The 17,094-nt window shown below is 41.6% G+C and overlaps 1 protein-coding gene and 1 non-coding gene across 2 annotated transcripts; both read right to left on the reverse strand.

Moving 5' to 3' along the window:
• Window positions 1–2,915: 2,915 nt before the first annotated feature.
• Window positions 2,916–13,159, reverse strand: LRP2BP (LRP2 binding protein). Its single transcript, XM_025385149.1, has 8 exons — window positions 13,039–13,159; window positions 11,884–11,996; window positions 10,608–10,721; window positions 9,377–9,519; window positions 9,195–9,300; window positions 7,917–8,140; window positions 5,995–6,169; window positions 2,916–3,290 (listed from the first exon to the last, which is right to left on the reverse strand). Exons 1-8 carry the CDS (start codon window positions 13,142–13,144, stop codon window positions 3,225–3,227), a joined length of 1,047 nt encoding a protein of 348 aa, XP_025240934.1. The 5' UTR covers window positions 13,145–13,159; the 3' UTR covers window positions 2,916–3,224.
• A 3,256-nt stretch (window positions 13,160–16,415) lies between these two features.
• Window positions 16,416–16,603, reverse strand: LOC112625637. Its single transcript, XR_003119717.1, has one exon. It is a non-coding gene; the product is annotated as a U2 spliceosomal RNA (small nuclear RNA).
• Window positions 16,604–17,094: the final 491 nt, after the last annotated feature.

Raw genomic sequence — 17,094 nt, forward strand, 5'->3', positions numbered from 1 at the left:
GCGCTCTATGATATTTAAGATACTTATATTTCAAAGAGGTTGAAACTCTACAGGCAGTTCAAATATTTATTGAATGCCTTTTTAGAGAAAACGCTATGCACTTAACTACTTCTGCAGGGAAGCAAAAGTTTGCTGCCTTCTCCAGAAACAAAATAAATCTGTGAAAATATATGATTTTTAGTGAGCAGAAAGAGCCAAATGAGTGCTTGAAGTGAGGCATTAGGGAGGAGAGATGGGAGCTGACCCTCGGAGTATGGGCAGCGCAGAGATGGGGGAGCGGAAAGAGGAAGGCAGCTACTTCAGGGGCTCGGTTGTATCATCGAGCCTTTTAGACCACAAGGGCATTAGGGGAGATCCAGAGGACAGACTTCCTGTTACTGATAGTGGGACCATGGACAAGTACTTCATTTTCCTGGGTTTCACCATCTATTATGTGACAACAACGTACTTTCCCCTCTCTAATCCCCAAGAATATTGAAAACAACACAAACAAGTAAAAGGTAAAAATTCAGTTTGAATCCCTGAAAGATACTGCCCTAATGCCCCAGTATTGTAACCTGTGCCAGTTTATATACGTATAATATACGTATCATACCTGCCAACTTCTTGATAAGAAACAAGTTCTGAAAGATAAATGATTAAAAATTAGTAAACCAAATGTTATCCTTAAGATTTTTTCATTAGAGCTTTTTTATCCTTTTTTCAGACCGTGATATTTGACACTTAAAAAAATACCCAAAGTTGGCTATTGATAAAAATTATCCTTCAAAAGACTATATAGAAAAAAACAGATAAAATACATTCAAGGAAGAGAGGCAAGGTGAAGTTGTCAAGCCCAGAGAACTTATCATAATACAATTATTGGAAATGTCCATTTTAGGCATAATTCTATGCTATCATTTAAACTGTAGCTGTTAAGTTTATATTGCAAATGAGAAAGATCACTATTATTTTGTCTCTATATTTATTTATGATAAATTGTCATTTTTTCCATGAGATATCAGCTATAAGGAATCTTAGAGAAGGAGTGTGTGTGTGTGTGTGTGTAAGAGTCATGATCTGGAAGCCTCAGTTCGAGTTACAGACTCACCACACTCGCAGGTCAAGGGGTTTACTACTGTCATCAGCAGTGGTAGTTTGCACGGGCTCACTTGTGCCAGAGCATCAGCTTTATGGTAACTACAGTAAACTGAAATTTTACATTCTGCATTGGATTTATGGAAGACATTTGAGCACAGCATGTTACCACATATGGCACACGTCAAAGTGTATGATTTCTGAAACCCATCTTTTAATGGCAGTTTAAAAAGTGCTCTTTAGTTAGGGTCGATCTTTTATTATGTTCCTATTTTAAGATTCTTTTTTTTTTTTCTGGAGACGGAATTTCGCTCTTGTCGCCCAGGCTGGAGTGCAATTGCACAATCTCAGCTCACTGCAAGCTCCGCCTCTCGGTTTCAAGCCATTCTCCTGCCTCAGCCTCCTGAGTAGCTGGGACTACACGCCCAGCTAATTTTTGTATTTTCAGTAGAGGAAGGGCTTCACCACGTTGGCCAGGCTCGTCTCGATCCTCTGACCTCAGGTGATCTGCCCGACTCAGCCTCCCAAAGTGCTGGGATTACAGGCGTGAGCCACCGCGCCCGACCCTAAAGATTCTCGGGAGGCTGAGGCAGGAGAATGGCGTGAACCCGGGAGGCGGAGCTTGCAGTGAGCCAAGATCGTGCCACTGCACTCCAGCCTGGGTGACAGATAGACTCCGTCTCAAAAAAAAAAAAAAAAAAAAAGAATCTTTAGGAACTGGATTAAGTGTGGAGAAGAGAATACTGGTTGGGAATTTGGATCTTCAAGTGGTTGAAGGAATGTTACATGGATGGTATTAAGAGATTTGAGACAGAAATACATGACAATTTGAGATACCTCAAACCTGAGTCTGTTGAAATTTCTTCCCTTACGCAAAGACAAAATGAAGTTCAAGCAATACAGACAAGCCAGAACATAAAACTAGAGCAAATACTTTTCTGCCATTCAACAGTTTAGTGACTATCACCTCCATATTAACTGCATTTTCCCATGACGAAAAAGAAATCTTGTTTAAATCCACTGTCGGGATGGTTGTGATTTATAAAATAAAGCCACATCATTTAATATGTTTATTTAAAAAGGGATAGTTAAGGTATTTCTGAGACCTGTCTTCGATATGTATATTTGTTTCACAAATGAATAGCCTTGTACAGTCTTAAGCATATGGATCTTACTGTTTTTACTGTCACCTTTTGCCTTCATAGATGTCATCTATATAAGGAAAGCCTTTTGCTAATTTAACAGTATTTAGTTGTAGTTCTTGTAGATGATTTCATTCAGGTTTTTACCACAGGGTTTTAAAAATGTAGAAAATGAGCTGAAGCACAAAGAAACAATTTGCTTTAACTTTCTTATAAATATTTTCAAATAGCAATTGCTTTTTGTTTTATTACACATTCTGCATATGTATATAGCAGTTGTTTTACTCATTACATTAAGATCTTTGAGGGAAGATTTGGAGGGGTAAGTTTCCAAAGCAGTGTCTTATAACCCACTTTTTTGAAGTTTATATGTAATAAATTAGCCAATTATTTATGAGCTTTTTAAGAATAGAGGATGTCTCAAAAGGCTTAGTGCAGTTTTAGCTTTAATAACTTCAGAAGTAGAAATGCTACACACACTTATTCAAGTTTAATTCTTTAAATGTCTTTTACCCTTAATTAGTTTTGTGAATTTACATTAAAAAATTTTAAATGACTGAAACAAAATTTAAACATTCAAAATTCACAAAACTAAGAGACAAATATAAAGAATTAAACTTTCAAATGATGGTTTTAAATACGTTTGTATCATTTCTACTTCTGAACTTACTAAAGCTAAACTAAGTCTTTTTGGAGACTTGGTATTTAAGAAAGGAAAAAAGAGACTTGCTGTGTAGAATGGTTTTGATACTTGATATGGTCTAGGCCAGTCTGTAGGGTAAGAGGTGGACCTCTGAGGACTCCTGCAGCAATTTGACCTTGTGTCTAGGTTTCAAGGTGCAAAACTTAACCGCGTACAAATTCAAGAACGAAGTAACATGTCACCTGTAAAATACCCAGGATAGTGTAATTTGCGATGTGCAAAATAACCAGTCATAGCTACTATAAAGATACACACATTGTGCGGTGTTAGCATGGATGATCTTTGTTGAAATACATTGTGGTCTAAATTCTTTGACGAATAAGTAAGGAGTGAAGTTCATCTGCCAGTGCAGGGTTCAGACGACAAGCCTTGAAACCAAAGAGAGTCAGATATTTAGATACATTCTCATTGTTTGGGTCTTTCTTCTTTTTTTTTTTTTTTCTTTTTTGATTCGTTTTTAAGAATAGTACAGTAAATTTCAAGGAAATTTGTTAAGATACGTTCTATTCTGATGTCCTACTTTAACCTCTGCAGAATAGATCAATTTGAAAAACATTTTATCAGTGTCAAGAATCAAGGGAACTTAAGCACCAATGATGGCATTGTATGTCATGAATTATTAAGATAAGTAAAATGGAAAGCATTAACATTTGGCCTCAAAGTTGTTATGATCTCAGTATGTGAATAACAGCATCTGTAATAATCTTACTTTAAAATATATAGCTAAAATAGTCTTACGATGTCTAAACAGTGACAAGGTGCATAATTTCTAGACTGGCAACAATGCGGGACAGAGCTCTCATCCAAACCCCACTCTGTGCAGAAATTGTCCCTTCAGTAGCCATGATAGTTGGTCACTAGGTGTTTGCTTGTGTGCTTCCAGTAGCAGGAAGTTGCCACCTTTAGAGAAAACCTGTGTTTTTGTTTGTTTCCTGAATTGTTGTGTTAGAAAACTCGCCCTTATTTTAGGCTGGTATTTCTCTCCATGCACTCTAGAATCCTTGAAGGGTCCTAACAGAATACGTAATGCTGGTTTCACAGAAACCTAAGACTCCAGGAAGTTGGAGTCTCCCTGCCTGACGGTGGCAGAGCTGAGGGCAAGGCCTGGGTCTGCCACCTCGAGGTCCCAGTTACCATCTTACAGCCTCACCGTCTGCCATAACACACTGCCTGCCATGGGCTCTGATTCCGCTCCCTCCCCACCTGTTCCCTTCCTGTGGGACACTGCCGGTCCAGTGAAGGCCACTGTCGGGATCCCTCGTGTCCTTTTGCTCTGAGAGAGAAGGTTTCTGTTCTCATATCATGCCTCATTCCAGACCCTTCCCTGGGTCACTGCCTCTAAATTATCTCTGTTTTATCAGTATCCCCAATGGCCCAAACTGACTCCAGTATCCTTGATGCGTATCCTAGAGTCCTAGAGTACAGTATCCTAGATGCAGAGTAATGGGGTTATTTTCTCCCATCATATGGAAAATCATTCTCAGATTGGAATCTGTTTTGCTTTTTTTTTTTTTGAGATGGAGTCTCACTCTCTTGCCCAGGCTGGAGTGCAGCGGCACAACCTCCGCTCACTGCAACGCTCCTCCTTGCAGGCTAAAGCGATTCTCGTGCCTCAGCCTCCCGAGTAGCTGGGACCACAGGCACGTGCTACCATGATGGGCTAATTTTTGTATTTCTAGTAGAGATGGGATTTTGCCATATTGGACAGGTTGGTCTCAAACTCCTGGCCTCAGGTAATCCTCCCACCTCGGCCTCCCAAAGTGCTGGGATTACAGGCCTGAGCCACCGTACCTGGCCTTGTTTTGCTGCTTTATGCAGGATGACTATATACCACATTTCAAAATATGTTTGTAGTAGACACTGGGTTTCACCATGTTGGCCAGGCTGGTCTCGAACTCCTGACCTCAATGATCTGCCCGCCTCAGCCTCCCAAAGTGCTGGGATTACAGGCATGAGCCACTGTGCCCCGCCGGTACAGAAAGCATTTAAATGAAAAAAGTTAGACAACCGTTTATTCATACGAAGAATGGAGTAGAGGTAAATATCTTAAAGATCAGTTGCATTTGGCTGTGTGCTGTGTGTCTGTGTGTCTGTGTGTTAATATGGCTTTGATGCTCTGGAAGTTTTAATTTTAAAGTAATTTAGGGTTCCCAAACTTACCTGACATTGGAATCCCACGGGGAGCTTCAACAAATATGCTTCTGTCTCCTAGACACCATGATTGAAATTTTCTGAAATAAGGCCTGAACTTTGGAATTTGTAAAAGATCCTCGGGTGATTTTAACACGCAGAGAAGCTTGGGAACCACTGCGGTAATATCAGAGTCAGCCAAGGGACTGAGAAGACTGTTCCTTCCCTTGTTCCCCCACTCAGGCTGAGCGATCTGTGCACTATAAACACTGCTCTACCAAGTCTGCTATGATGTAATTCTAATTTTGACTCATGGATATGATGGCCCAGCTTTTTGGGTTTTCTTTAAAAAAAAAAAATCCAAACTTAGTATTCATAATGATCTCCTTTACCGCCCCCCCACCCCCGCAACTGCCACAGCCCTTGCTTTTTAGTTTTTAGTAGTTACTTTGAGATGTGAAATGCGTTTGGGATCTAAATAAATTGATCACACGGATTAAAATATGAAAGGCTTATTTTCACTGACTACCTCAAGCTCAAGAATATCCCTCCTGAGTGGGGTAGATGTCACGCTCAAAAAAACCTTTAAACCGTATTTCATTACCGTACTAGAATGAACACATAGGTTCACACTTTTTTAGATGAAAGACATAAACTGTTCAGCTTTAAGGTCTTAGTGCTGGGCCTTAGGCTGCAGATAGTAGCAGAATGAAAGAGTAATTTGCATCAAAATAGGGCTTTTAATCATTTGAGCAAAATTATGCTAATAAGAATCTGACAATTGTCTGCAAACAATCTGCATGTCTGACAGCGTCTCTGTAGACAGAGGTTATCTGCACAGTAATTGAGTAGAAAAAACACTAATCCGTAAAACCCTTCAAGTTGCAACTAAAGCCTGGCAGTTTCTCTTTGGGTGAACTGATATTTTGTTCTAACGCTTACTTTAGAATAATAGTGCTTAGCCGTTGCTTCGTCCCTGGTGATGCCCAAGCCGAGCTGGAGACACCTTGCGTGGTAGAAGGATGCCATTGCCATGCCTCTGCTGATGAACTCCGGGAGACAGTCTGTGACCTGGGCAATCATGGGGATGTCGTGCACCTCATCATAGTCAGCAATCCTGAGAGGACGTAGAGTGGTGAAATGGAAAAGGACATCAGTTATGGCGTAAGTGTTTGTAAAACGATGTGCCTAGAAACTGACCTTGTCCCCGAAGTGATTTCTCTCTACTGCTTTAAGAACTAAGTTGTTTGCTGCGTGGTGAAGGGTTCGTATAGCCAACTCATACCAGGAGAAGACGAGCTTACCCTAGTGGTGACTTTACATCATCTCTGTAATTATGCTCAGCAGGCTCAATCACCATTAGAAAACAAAGGTATGTTTCTTTTTTCTTGTCATATTACTCTTGGAAGTTTAATGTCACTTTGTGGATTTAAACTGCGTGGAGAAGAAAGCATTTTCCACTTCTCTGGATCACGTATGGAAACAGCCACCTTCAATTTGGACATTAGCCACATAGGACCAGAAAACCCTTTCACTAGCACGTCTTTAAAAACGGACAAGGGAAAGAAGTCATCCTTTATACCCAGACACAAATACGTAGAATCATGTGAGCATGTGATCCAGTCACCTCCACATTAACCACAATGTTAATGGAGTAGGAATGTGGGAAATAATGGAAAACGCCAAAGATTTTAAAGAATGATTTAAAGCTTTAGTTCTAACTAAGACGGACACTTGCTTTGAGATACTGGCAATCACTCCTGTAAGTGGTCTGCTGCCTGGAGCCCGAGACGCCGGGGACGCGGGGAGAAGCAGCCCCTCCCTCCCCTCATCCTCTTGTAGATCACTGCCCTGCACTAGGGCTCGCAGAGAGGGGAGACCTGGCGCTGTGGGAAGGGTGTGACTGGGAAACACCAGCACACGCAGAGTCTGATGGACACTCCAGAGTACACCCAGGTCTGTGTCCCCGACACACTGCTTTTATACACTGGGTAAAGAAGTGTAGGAAAGTACATGGAGCCTTACAGACTCTGGGAAAAGACGTTTTTGTATATTTTATTAGATATAGTCTCAGTCTTTTCACCATATTCTCATGTTCAGTTCTTATGGAGCTATATTTAGTTGTGCAGTTATAGAACTGCATGGCCGAGGAGCGCAGGAAGAAATGAAGACGTGCTAAACGTGTGATATGCCAAGCTGTGTTAAGTACACTATTATGATCCTGCTATAAAGATATTCTCTTCTTACACATAAAGCAATTGCTTCTTAAGCAACTTGCTTCAGCTAGTAGCATTGAAATCTTGAAGGCTAATGGCATAGAATTGTGCTATCCAGTATGGTAACCACTAGCCATATGAGTATTTATGTTAATTAACATTTAAAAGTTTAGTGCTAAGTTGTATTAGACACATTTCAAGTGCTCAGTAGCTACCATTGCTAATACCGCAGAAAGCTCTGGGAAGGATTTGGCATAGAACATTCTTAGGCATTCTTGTCAATGCTTTCATCCAGTTTATTCCAACACTACTGCTAGGGTTTGAATAAAGTTCCCTCCAAAATCCCAGTGTTGCTAGTGTGATCGTATCAAGAGGTGGGGCCCTCAAGAGGGGATGAGGCCATGAGAGCACCTCCCTCATGAATAGGACGAAAGCCCTTTTTATAAAAGAGGTTTCCTGTAGCTTTCCGCTGTCACGTGAGGACATGATGGTCCTCCCCTCTGGAGGTTGCAGCCCTCACCAGACAACCACACCTACCTTGATCTTGAACTTCCTGGCCTCTGGAACCGTGGGAAATAAATTTCTGTTTCTTAATACCTAGTGTGTGGCATTCTGTTACAGCAGCACGAAACAGACAAAGACATTCACCTTTTAGAAAATGCAACACACTTTGTAAAAAATTTCATCTTATAGTAATACTCCACGAGATTCCCTTGAGCATAGACGTTTCCGCGTTCTGCTGCTTCTCTTAAGCAATGCAGGGCAGCTTCCGTATCCTGCCGGATGCCTTGTCCGTACAAGTACATGAGACCAAGTGCACCCTGGGACTCCAGATTTCCATTGCCACACGCTTCTGAATGCCAGTAAAATGCCTAAGAAAAGCACAGTTTCATCATTGTATTTGTGATCCACTAGATGAAATTATAAGGGAATACTAGACAGAAATCTGTGGCTCCTAGATAGCACTATTAATCATCTCTAGGAAAGAGCTGTAGGCCTTTGGACGCGTTTCACACTAGCACACATGCCTAACGCTGTGTGGAGGTGAGTTCCTCTGCCGTCTCTCCGCAGTGCAGATGAGGTCACAGTCCAGACAGCTTATGGCAGAGAAGCACCAGCTGTCCTAGGTTTCAGGATTTGGGGACCTTCCAGAGTAGGGATCAGGAAGGTGCCAAATAGGAACTAAGTGTCTGAAAGCCATGCGGCCCAGCGGAGGAGAGGAGACTGCTGATGGTGAGGGAGAGTTCGAGCTCCCTGTGGATTCTAGAGATGGCAGCTCCTGCGATCAAAGACAACCCCAGATAAACGCTGTATGTAGCCTCAAGCACATTTGCCTCATACTCCGCTACAGTGAATTTGAACTCGTTTACAAAATTCCAGGTGGCTGCTCATCTATCCGAAGATGGCCTTACTTGTTATATGCCTCTTGCAAACTTGCCATTAACTCCTCTCTTACAAGTAGGACTCGGCCCCCATTTCCTTCTCCCTATAGGATTTTTTTGGAAACTGTTTCAACCATGGATGAAAGATTGTATTTCTGTGAAAATCTTAGATGGACTTTATTTGTAACTAATTCTTAGTATATTTTATTTATTAGTATCAATTATTTCTCAAGTCACTGCTAATATTCATCTATTCATGATTAAAAGGATTTTGGCTGTAATTTCAGGACTGTTTCTCTTCTTTTAGCTTTGATACTATAGGACACAAAATACTCTCACATTCATGGTTTCCTTCTATAGAGGTAGGGAAGGGGACATTTATAAATAAAAGGGCTTTGAGATCCTAAAATGTACACTTCCTTTACATTTTAAGGAAATGTAAGAGAGATTTAAAACAACATTCCCCACCATTTTCTCAAAAAAAGTAGTGAAACAAATATTAATCTAAATATAACACTGGCATTAAAAAAGAGGGGCATGTCACCTTTTCTAACTCCTTGGGCTCCTTGGTTGAGTAATACAGCCCGAGCATACTTTGAGCCTTCACACTAGCTTTGGGATTTCCATTGTCTGCTGCGAAAAGCCACAGTCTACGAGAAAGCGAGGCATGTTATTCTTGGTTTCGGCATTCCATTCAAACCTAATCTTGTTCCCAGGTAGGGTTACCTTTCGGCTTCCTCATTTGATCGTTTAACACCTTTTCCTTCATAATAAGCTCTTCCGAGGTTGTAAGCAGCTGCAAATTTTAAGTGTCTTGCTTTGGGACATGGAGAATCAAGAATTTTCTTCATGTAGTCCACCCCTTTCTCCTTCGACAAAAGAAAGAGCAAAAAAACCCTAGTTTTTAGTTTTACCCAAACTGAATTTCTTTCTCCCAATAAGGCTGTGAAGTGTCCGCCCTCTGACATGATGTGTAATACTATGAATCTGTGCCCAAGAGTTACGATTGTCCTGGATCCTGCCGGGCAAGCGATAAGGACAGAAAGAATCTCTAAAAGTACGTTTCCTATCCAGGCACTCCCCGGAGCTCTGGGATATAAGAAATTTCCTTCCGTTTACAGCTGCCTGAGTGGATTTAAGTCTCAATATGGGCTTCCTTTTTTCTCTCCTCCCTCCCATCTAATAACCCTTATCCTGAATCATCACAGTTCTTAGAACTGACTAAAAGGCAAGCATGGCCCGGAACTTCTTTCACATTTATAATTCTTACAATACACTTGTGAGCCCCTAACAAACACCATCTTCCATTCAAGCATACTTTTACTGCGTGCTCATAGTTTGTATCTAATATACAAATCTTACGCATTAATACAACATCTGCTTTGTGGTCACAAGGAAAGCATAGAAGGTATTCTAACCACTAGCAGGGACAGATCTGCACCCTCCACCCCCAGATCCATCAGACACAAACCTTCAAACATCACCCAAAAGAAGAAAATAATACTGGACAATCAAATATATTTTGATTTTTGTTTGAGACAGAGTCTTGCTCTGTCACCCAGGCTGGAGTGCAGTGGCATGATCTTGGCTTACTGCAGCCTCCCAGGTGGCTGGGAATACAAGCATGCACCACCACGCCAGGCTAACTTTTGTATTTTTAGTAGACCCTGGCCAACATGGTGAAATCCTGTCTCTATTAAAAATACAAAAATTAGCCAGGCATGGTGGCAGTGCCTGTAATCCCAGTTACTCTTAAGGCTGAGGCAGGAGAATCACTTGAACCCGGGAAGTGGAGGTTGCAGTAAGCCGAGGTCGTGCCACTGCACTCCAGCCTGGGTGACACAGCGAGACTCTGTCTCAAAGAAAAAAAAAAAAAGTATTAAAATATAATTTTAATTGTGTCCAACAATCCACTGACAATGAAATCTTACCCACTGTGACCAAGACACTAACTTACAGAATTTAGAATGGTCCCCAGCCCATCATAGTACATCACTCCTAGCTGGTAAGTTGCTTGATGGTCTTTCTCCTCGATTTCTTCAAACTGTTCTAATGCTTCTTCATACCATCCCTAGAAGCGCCCAGAAGATATTTAATTATTTTTCTTATGATCTTTAAGTAATCCCAAAGGCACCAAGTGGCCAACTGTTTCTGCCCAAGTTAAACACACAGTTAACAAGCAGTGCAGCCACGTCCGAACCCATGCCCCATGCTGACGAAGCACGCTGTCTGCCGTGGCGCTCTGCCATCCTCAGAGTGACAGGTGCACAATGAGCCCTCAGCAAACATTTGTTGCCAGGATAGATGAAGGTGCCGTTGAAAAGTGAGAGAGTAAGTGGGATATAGGTGAACAGCTGCCCAAATAGTCAACGAATGGTGAAGGACAGTCTGTCCCTTTTCAAGTCTTCCCGGGGAAATCAGTGAAAAACCAAAACTACATTACTGAAGTTGGGGGGACAGCTGGCATAGCCATGCCTCAGTCTACTTTCCAGGTTATCCCAACAAGATGTGGAGAACGAGGGCGATTTCCTCCTATGCTGTCCAGGAACAACTAAAGCCGCCTCTAAGTACTAGATAAAAATCAGGGCTTCAATTATTAATATGAAGATATCTGATAATATAATTTTTTTTTTGAGAGGGAGTCTCATTCTGTCACCCAGGCTGGAGTGCAGTGGCACAATCTCGGCTCACTGCAACCTCTGCCTCCTAGGTTCAAGCAATTCTCTGCCTCAGTCTCCCAAGTAGCTGGGATTACAGATGTGCACCACCATGCCTGGCTATTTCTTTTTTTTTTTTTAGTAGAGGCGGGGTTTAGCTATGTTGGAGAGGCTGGTCTCCCAACTCCTGACCTCAGGTGATCCACCTGCCTCGGCCTCCCAAAGCGCTGGGATTACAGATGTGAGCCACCGCACCCGGCCTGATAATATAATTTGTATTATTAAATATTTTGAGCAAATATATAAAAATTTGATTTTTAATATATAGTGTGAAATGGATTTTATACTAAAATGACTCCCATAAATGGCTTTCATGACATGGATTTTATGAAGAAAGGTCAGGTAACTCCTCAAGCTAGCAGCACTGTATCCCACTGTTAAAGCCACAGCCATAGTCTATGTAATTGGACAGAATTTCCCTAGTATAACACAGTAAGAAACTCTACATGAAATTTTTGTCTCAGGATCTAACAACAGAATTATAGGAAATGAAAACAAATAAACAAAAAATGATACCTCTTCAAAATATAGTTGACCTCTCAGGAAATATGCCAGAGTGTCTCCTTTCAGTATTCTTTTCTTCAAGAGCTGCAATGCCTTATCCACCAAATTAGCATGGCTGTAATGATCTGATTTTTAAAAGGTAAGGAATTCCATTAACCACATAATAGGAATTTTCTCTCCTGAAGTAATGAATCATGTAAAATCCATCTAACACTGTTGACAATATTTCTTTCTAGTACTCATTCCTACAGCTGGCCTCCTTAGCGCAAGGAAGAAATATTACCTGAAAAAAGGGCATGGTCACAGTACCTAACACTGTGCCCTGTATAATGAAGCAATACGGGCCGGGCGCGGTGGCTCACGCCTGTAAATCTCAGCACTCTGGGAGGCCAAGGCGGGCAGATCACCTGAGGTTGGGAGTTCAAGACCAGTCTGACCAACGTGGAGAAACCCCGACGCTACCAAAACTACAAAATTGGGGGGTGTGGTGGTGCATGCCTGTAATCCCAGCTACTCGGGAGACTCAGGCAGGCGGAGGCTGCGGTGAGCCAAGATCGCATCCCTGCACTCAAGCCTGGGCAACAAGAGCAAAACTCCATCTCAAAAACAAAAACAAAAAAAGCAATACTTGTGGATGGGTTTCGCACTAACCCTGCTTATGGCCAAGTAGAGCCGTAGCAGTGCAGGGCTCGGTATAAGTCTATGCATTGGTTTGTCTTCAATGGGCAAAGCCGTCTGGAGAGGTGAGTTAAATTCTTAATTTGAGCCTTAATGAGAGCTCCTCTAACCAAATGAGCATCCCATCCCTAATATAATATTTTTAAGGCTATAGGGGAAATCAGGTATTTAAATAATAATTGCAAGTAAAGCATGGCATTGTTCTCTTTAACAAACATGACATCTGGCTTGTGTTTTCTAGAAGCATGTCCTTAAGTCCTGAGAGTAAACTCAAGACCTAACTATCTGTGAGACCTCACTGACGATTTGCTACCAGATAAATGAGCAATTTCACAGATTCTTGTGGGAAAACTCAAAAGGACTGTAATGATTAACCACTTCCTTGAAATCAATCAAACACAGTATTTCTTGTCTCGTTTGCTCTAGCATACAAAATGAACTATTAGTGAAAGTATTTTCCAAGGGAAGCTTAAATATTAGGATTCGTACCAGTCTTTTCCTTTTTCCATTGGAACGATTTTTGGTTTTTAGCAGCATATTGAGATATGGAGGCATAAAAGGGGTTCTTGGGCAACTTTTCACTGGTCAACTTCATCCTTTTTCCACAATGTGTATTCTGTAAGCAAGAATAAAAAATAAGGTGGTAGAAATGTCTTCCTCCAGCAAAGTGCAAAAACAGACTCTATTCCCACCAGGCGCTCATTATGAAAAGCATCCTTCCCTCATCGCCTAGATAGAACACCAACCACCGACTCTAGGACGTGAACATTCTTTCCTAGGACACCAAGACCCTCCCCAGCTGAGAGACAGCCATTCTCCGTGTCATTTTCCACAGCATGGCATTCACCATGAGACCCGTTTGCACGTCCTGTCTGGCTATGGGTTTATACATTAAGATGGGTCATGTCGCCCAGCAGAAGCATTGCCCCTTAGGGGACCTGTGACACTGCCCACAGAGACAGCTCTTCTGCACCGGTACCTTCTGTGCCCTTGTAACTGACACTCATCGGACGAATCCATTTCAAATTAAAGCACGTGTCTATTTTACCTGGGAATACACTTTATTTTAGCTGTGTTCAGTTTTATCTTCCTGTCTGTATCGGATTGCCATGTTATAAGATGGATCACAGTTGAATGGTAAATCAGTGTCTTCATATAAAATGTAGAGGTCACCTCATTTGGGGTGAAGGAGTCCAGGTTGGCCTAGGCTGAGGGTAGTGAGACAGCAAACTCAGTTGTTGCTACGCTTTTGTGTTTACTCCTTGGCATTCCACTGTTACGGCTTACTTTCACCAATCAGAAACAAGCTTCCAGCAAAGGTTCCTGATTGGTGGTCAAGAGAAGACATCGAGAGACCCTTAGTGTGATTGGAAAGCTGTGTTTTATATCATTACATGATGCTCTTTGAGACAATAAGTTGCTTAAGTGAGAATGAAATGCAGAAAAAAGGAACATTTAGTAGAGGAAAAAACTCACTGAATTATCTTTGTGATTTTGGAAGAGTCATTTAATCTTTTTAAGAGTCAATTTCCTCATCTTTAGTTTGTACTATAGGTGGTCTGAATTAGAGGATTTTATAATGTTCCTTTTTAGATATATACAATTCTTGATTATATAATTCCCCAAATCTTATGGCTGCCTTTAGTGAATATAAAATTTCCCAATGAGCTTTACTTAGGGGGAAGCAATATTAGGTAAGGTATTAAGAAGGGATGATGCAGATAGCACTCATTTATGACTGAGAGATTGAATATGGAAGTTTTATTTTCACCGAAGACATTAACTCAATATGCTACTTCTCCAAAAAGGCTAAGAAAAAACTGGACATATTCAGGAAGGGCATCAGAAATGAAACAAATCAGAAAACAATACCTTACCTTGTTTAAACTCATGTTGCCTTTTGTGGTTAGAAGAATGCACATGGTTTTTGTTGCTGTAGCTTAAAAGAAGTTTTGGAGACATTTGGAAAACAAAATCAAAGATTTTCTGAGCTCTTATTAAATGCCAAGTATTGACCTTTGTTGTAAGGCTTTCTAGGCAGCTCTGACAAAATTTTATGAAATAAGGTCCATTATGAGACTCATTTAATGTATGGGGAAACCAAGGGACAGTGGGGAAGTTAAGTAACTTGCCCAAGGCCACAGGGCTAGTTAAGAACAGGTAAGCAGAACAGCTGGCATGTCCCAGCACCTGCGCACTTCTCTCTCTCTCTCTCTCTGTCTCTCTCTCTCTCTCTCAGAGAGGGTCTCACTCTGTCATCCAGGCTAGAGTGCAGTGGTACAATCATAGCTCTCACTGCAGCCTCAACCTTCTGGGCTCACGTGATCCACCCACCTCAGCCTCCCAAGTACTTGGGACTCCAGGCATGTGCCATCATATCCAGCTAATTCCTTAAAATTTTTGTAGAGATGGGGTCTCCATGTTATGCAGGCTGGTCTCAAGTTCCTGGGTTCCAGCAATCCTCCTGTCTCAGCTTCCCAGTGTGCTGGGGTTACCGGAGTGAGTCACCGTGCCCAGGCTGCACTTCTTTATTCTATTCTGTCTTTCCAAAAAGCAAAACTCTCCAAAAAGCAAAACTAATATGAGCTTTTAACATGACAAGTCTCTTGTAAGAGGATAATCCAAAATTTAGTACTTTTTTAATTAGAAAAAATGAACACAAAGAGAAGATTGAAAACAGCAAGAGGATGTATTTATCTCTGCCAAATCTTGGGATTAGGTATAAAATCATTATTTGAAACTTAACAACTCTTTGCATAACATGTTGTAAATTTAGAAAATTCTATAATAGAAATTGTAGACAGTAATTGATAATATAGAATCTGAAAGAAATCTGTGATTTTAAGGGAAAAGCAGGTGGCATGGATGCTAAAGGCGCCCTTCTCAGATCCTCTTTCGGAGGTGGTACCCCCTCATCCCCAGCTACTGTGGATGTTGAAGGAAAACAGCTCACAGCTGTTCCTTCTCCATAGCTTTGTCCACAGCCACACAAGTCCCCTCCTCCAGGACACTTTGCTCCCTCTTTCTTGGAGACAGACCACTCCCTGATTAGGAGAGCCCGTCTGCCACGCATCTTGAGCATCTCTGCACATTCTTGCTGGATGTGTCAAGAATGCAAGGCTGGCTCCGCTCTTTACATGGGCCATTCTCAAGGTTGTGTTTGCAGCAAGTAATCTTGAAGAAGAAGGCAATGTCTCCTCACAGACAAACAGCAGGGCTGGTTCTCTAAAGAGCAGTGGATCCCCCAAGGGCAGTGTTCCTCTGTTATAACGCAGTGTTCCTCTGTTATAACGCAGCCCACAGAGTGTGCGGGAATCCGTAATGGGCCCTCTGTGTCACCTCTGTGGGTACTGGGGGGCAGGGAGAACTGGCTCAAGCATCATGCTGACACTCTGGTTATGGCTTCTGCTATAAGTAAGAAAGTCATCTGTTTCTAATCCAAGAGTCTTGTGTCTTCTGCCAGCATCCATGAAACAGGCTGGCTTGTTAGTTGTTAAGTAGGGTAGAATCGCAGACCCTGTACAGTCCTGACACCCCTTAGCCTCAAGGTGAGATAAATTTGGTAGTGTAATTGTGCTCTGTGAGGTCAGAATGAAGTTAGTTTCTACCTGAGCCCACATTCTTGCTCAGCATGCCTCCTGCGCTGTTCTCCTGAGACCACCCCCTGGTATACACGTGAACAAAAATCCCAATAGGAACTCTGCTTCTGGGGAAGTGAACCTAAGACAATGGACATATGGAGGAAAATATATTTATTCTTATCTTTCTACAGCTGGCATAATAAAGGATAACTCTCCTTCCCATAACATGTTAGAGCACATTGTGCATGGTATGTATGCTCTAGCATGTGAATGTTTTTGGAGCGGGGAGGGCGCAGCGTTCCAGGAGGTACTGCGATACCATGTCCATGTGTGGGGTTGGAGCCAGCTCCTATTGCATCTCCCTGCTCCAAAAATCCATTTAATCTCTTGTCTTCAGATAGAGGATGGATCAGATATTAAATTGATGAGAACAGATATTATACTTGATCTTGACCAAAAAGTTGAGAAGCAACATTATGTGAAATGTTTGATATTGCGAACAGGACTAAAGTTAGCTGTTATTGAATCATGTTATTGATGAATCACGTTATTGAAAATGCTCAGTGGCAGGAAGGGAAGAACGACCTGAGAGTAGGGATTCCATAGAGAGAAGGAACGTTAGATCTGCTTTTCTGACAATTAGCAGGGTCAAGCAGAACTACAGACTAGAGCCGCCTCCTGAGGGCTGAAAGAAAATGACTATTTCCTCAAAGATTCAGACAAGTTATGACTCCTCTGTGGTTATGATGAGCAGAGATTAGAATCAGAATGGAAGTATCAAGAAATGATTCACTTCTTGAAAACCCATGGAAAAGAGAGAAGCATTTGGAATAGACCAGGTCCTCGTAACTAAAAAGAGGTGCGTACGAGTGAGGAATGATTATGCAAGACTTATCATAATGTTGAAAACTTGTATTTAACTTTTCAAGTTTAAAAAATTAAATGTCGAATAGATACAAACAAT

The sequence above is a fragment of the Theropithecus gelada genome, chromosome 5 (assembly GCF_003255815.1).
Source record: "Theropithecus gelada isolate Dixy chromosome 5, Tgel_1.0, whole genome shotgun sequence".
In the NCBI taxonomy this organism is placed as follows: domain Eukaryota; kingdom Metazoa; phylum Chordata; class Mammalia; order Primates; family Cercopithecidae; genus Theropithecus; species Theropithecus gelada.

Bases quoted from the DNA above. Each gene is read 5' to 3' on its own strand.
- LRP2BP (XM_025385149.1), bottom strand. From the start codon at position 13,144: ATGAAGTTGACCAGTGAAAAGTTGCCCAAGAACCCCTTTTATGCCTCC. The intron at 11,997-13,038 runs GTACGAATCCTA...TTTAAAAATCAG, and splicing joins ATGGAAAAAGGAAAAGACTG to ATCATTACAGCCATGCTAAT. The intron at 10,722-11,883 runs GTATCATTTTTT...GGGCGCTTCTAG, and splicing joins GTCAACTATATTTTGAAGAG to GGATGGTATGAAGAAGCATT.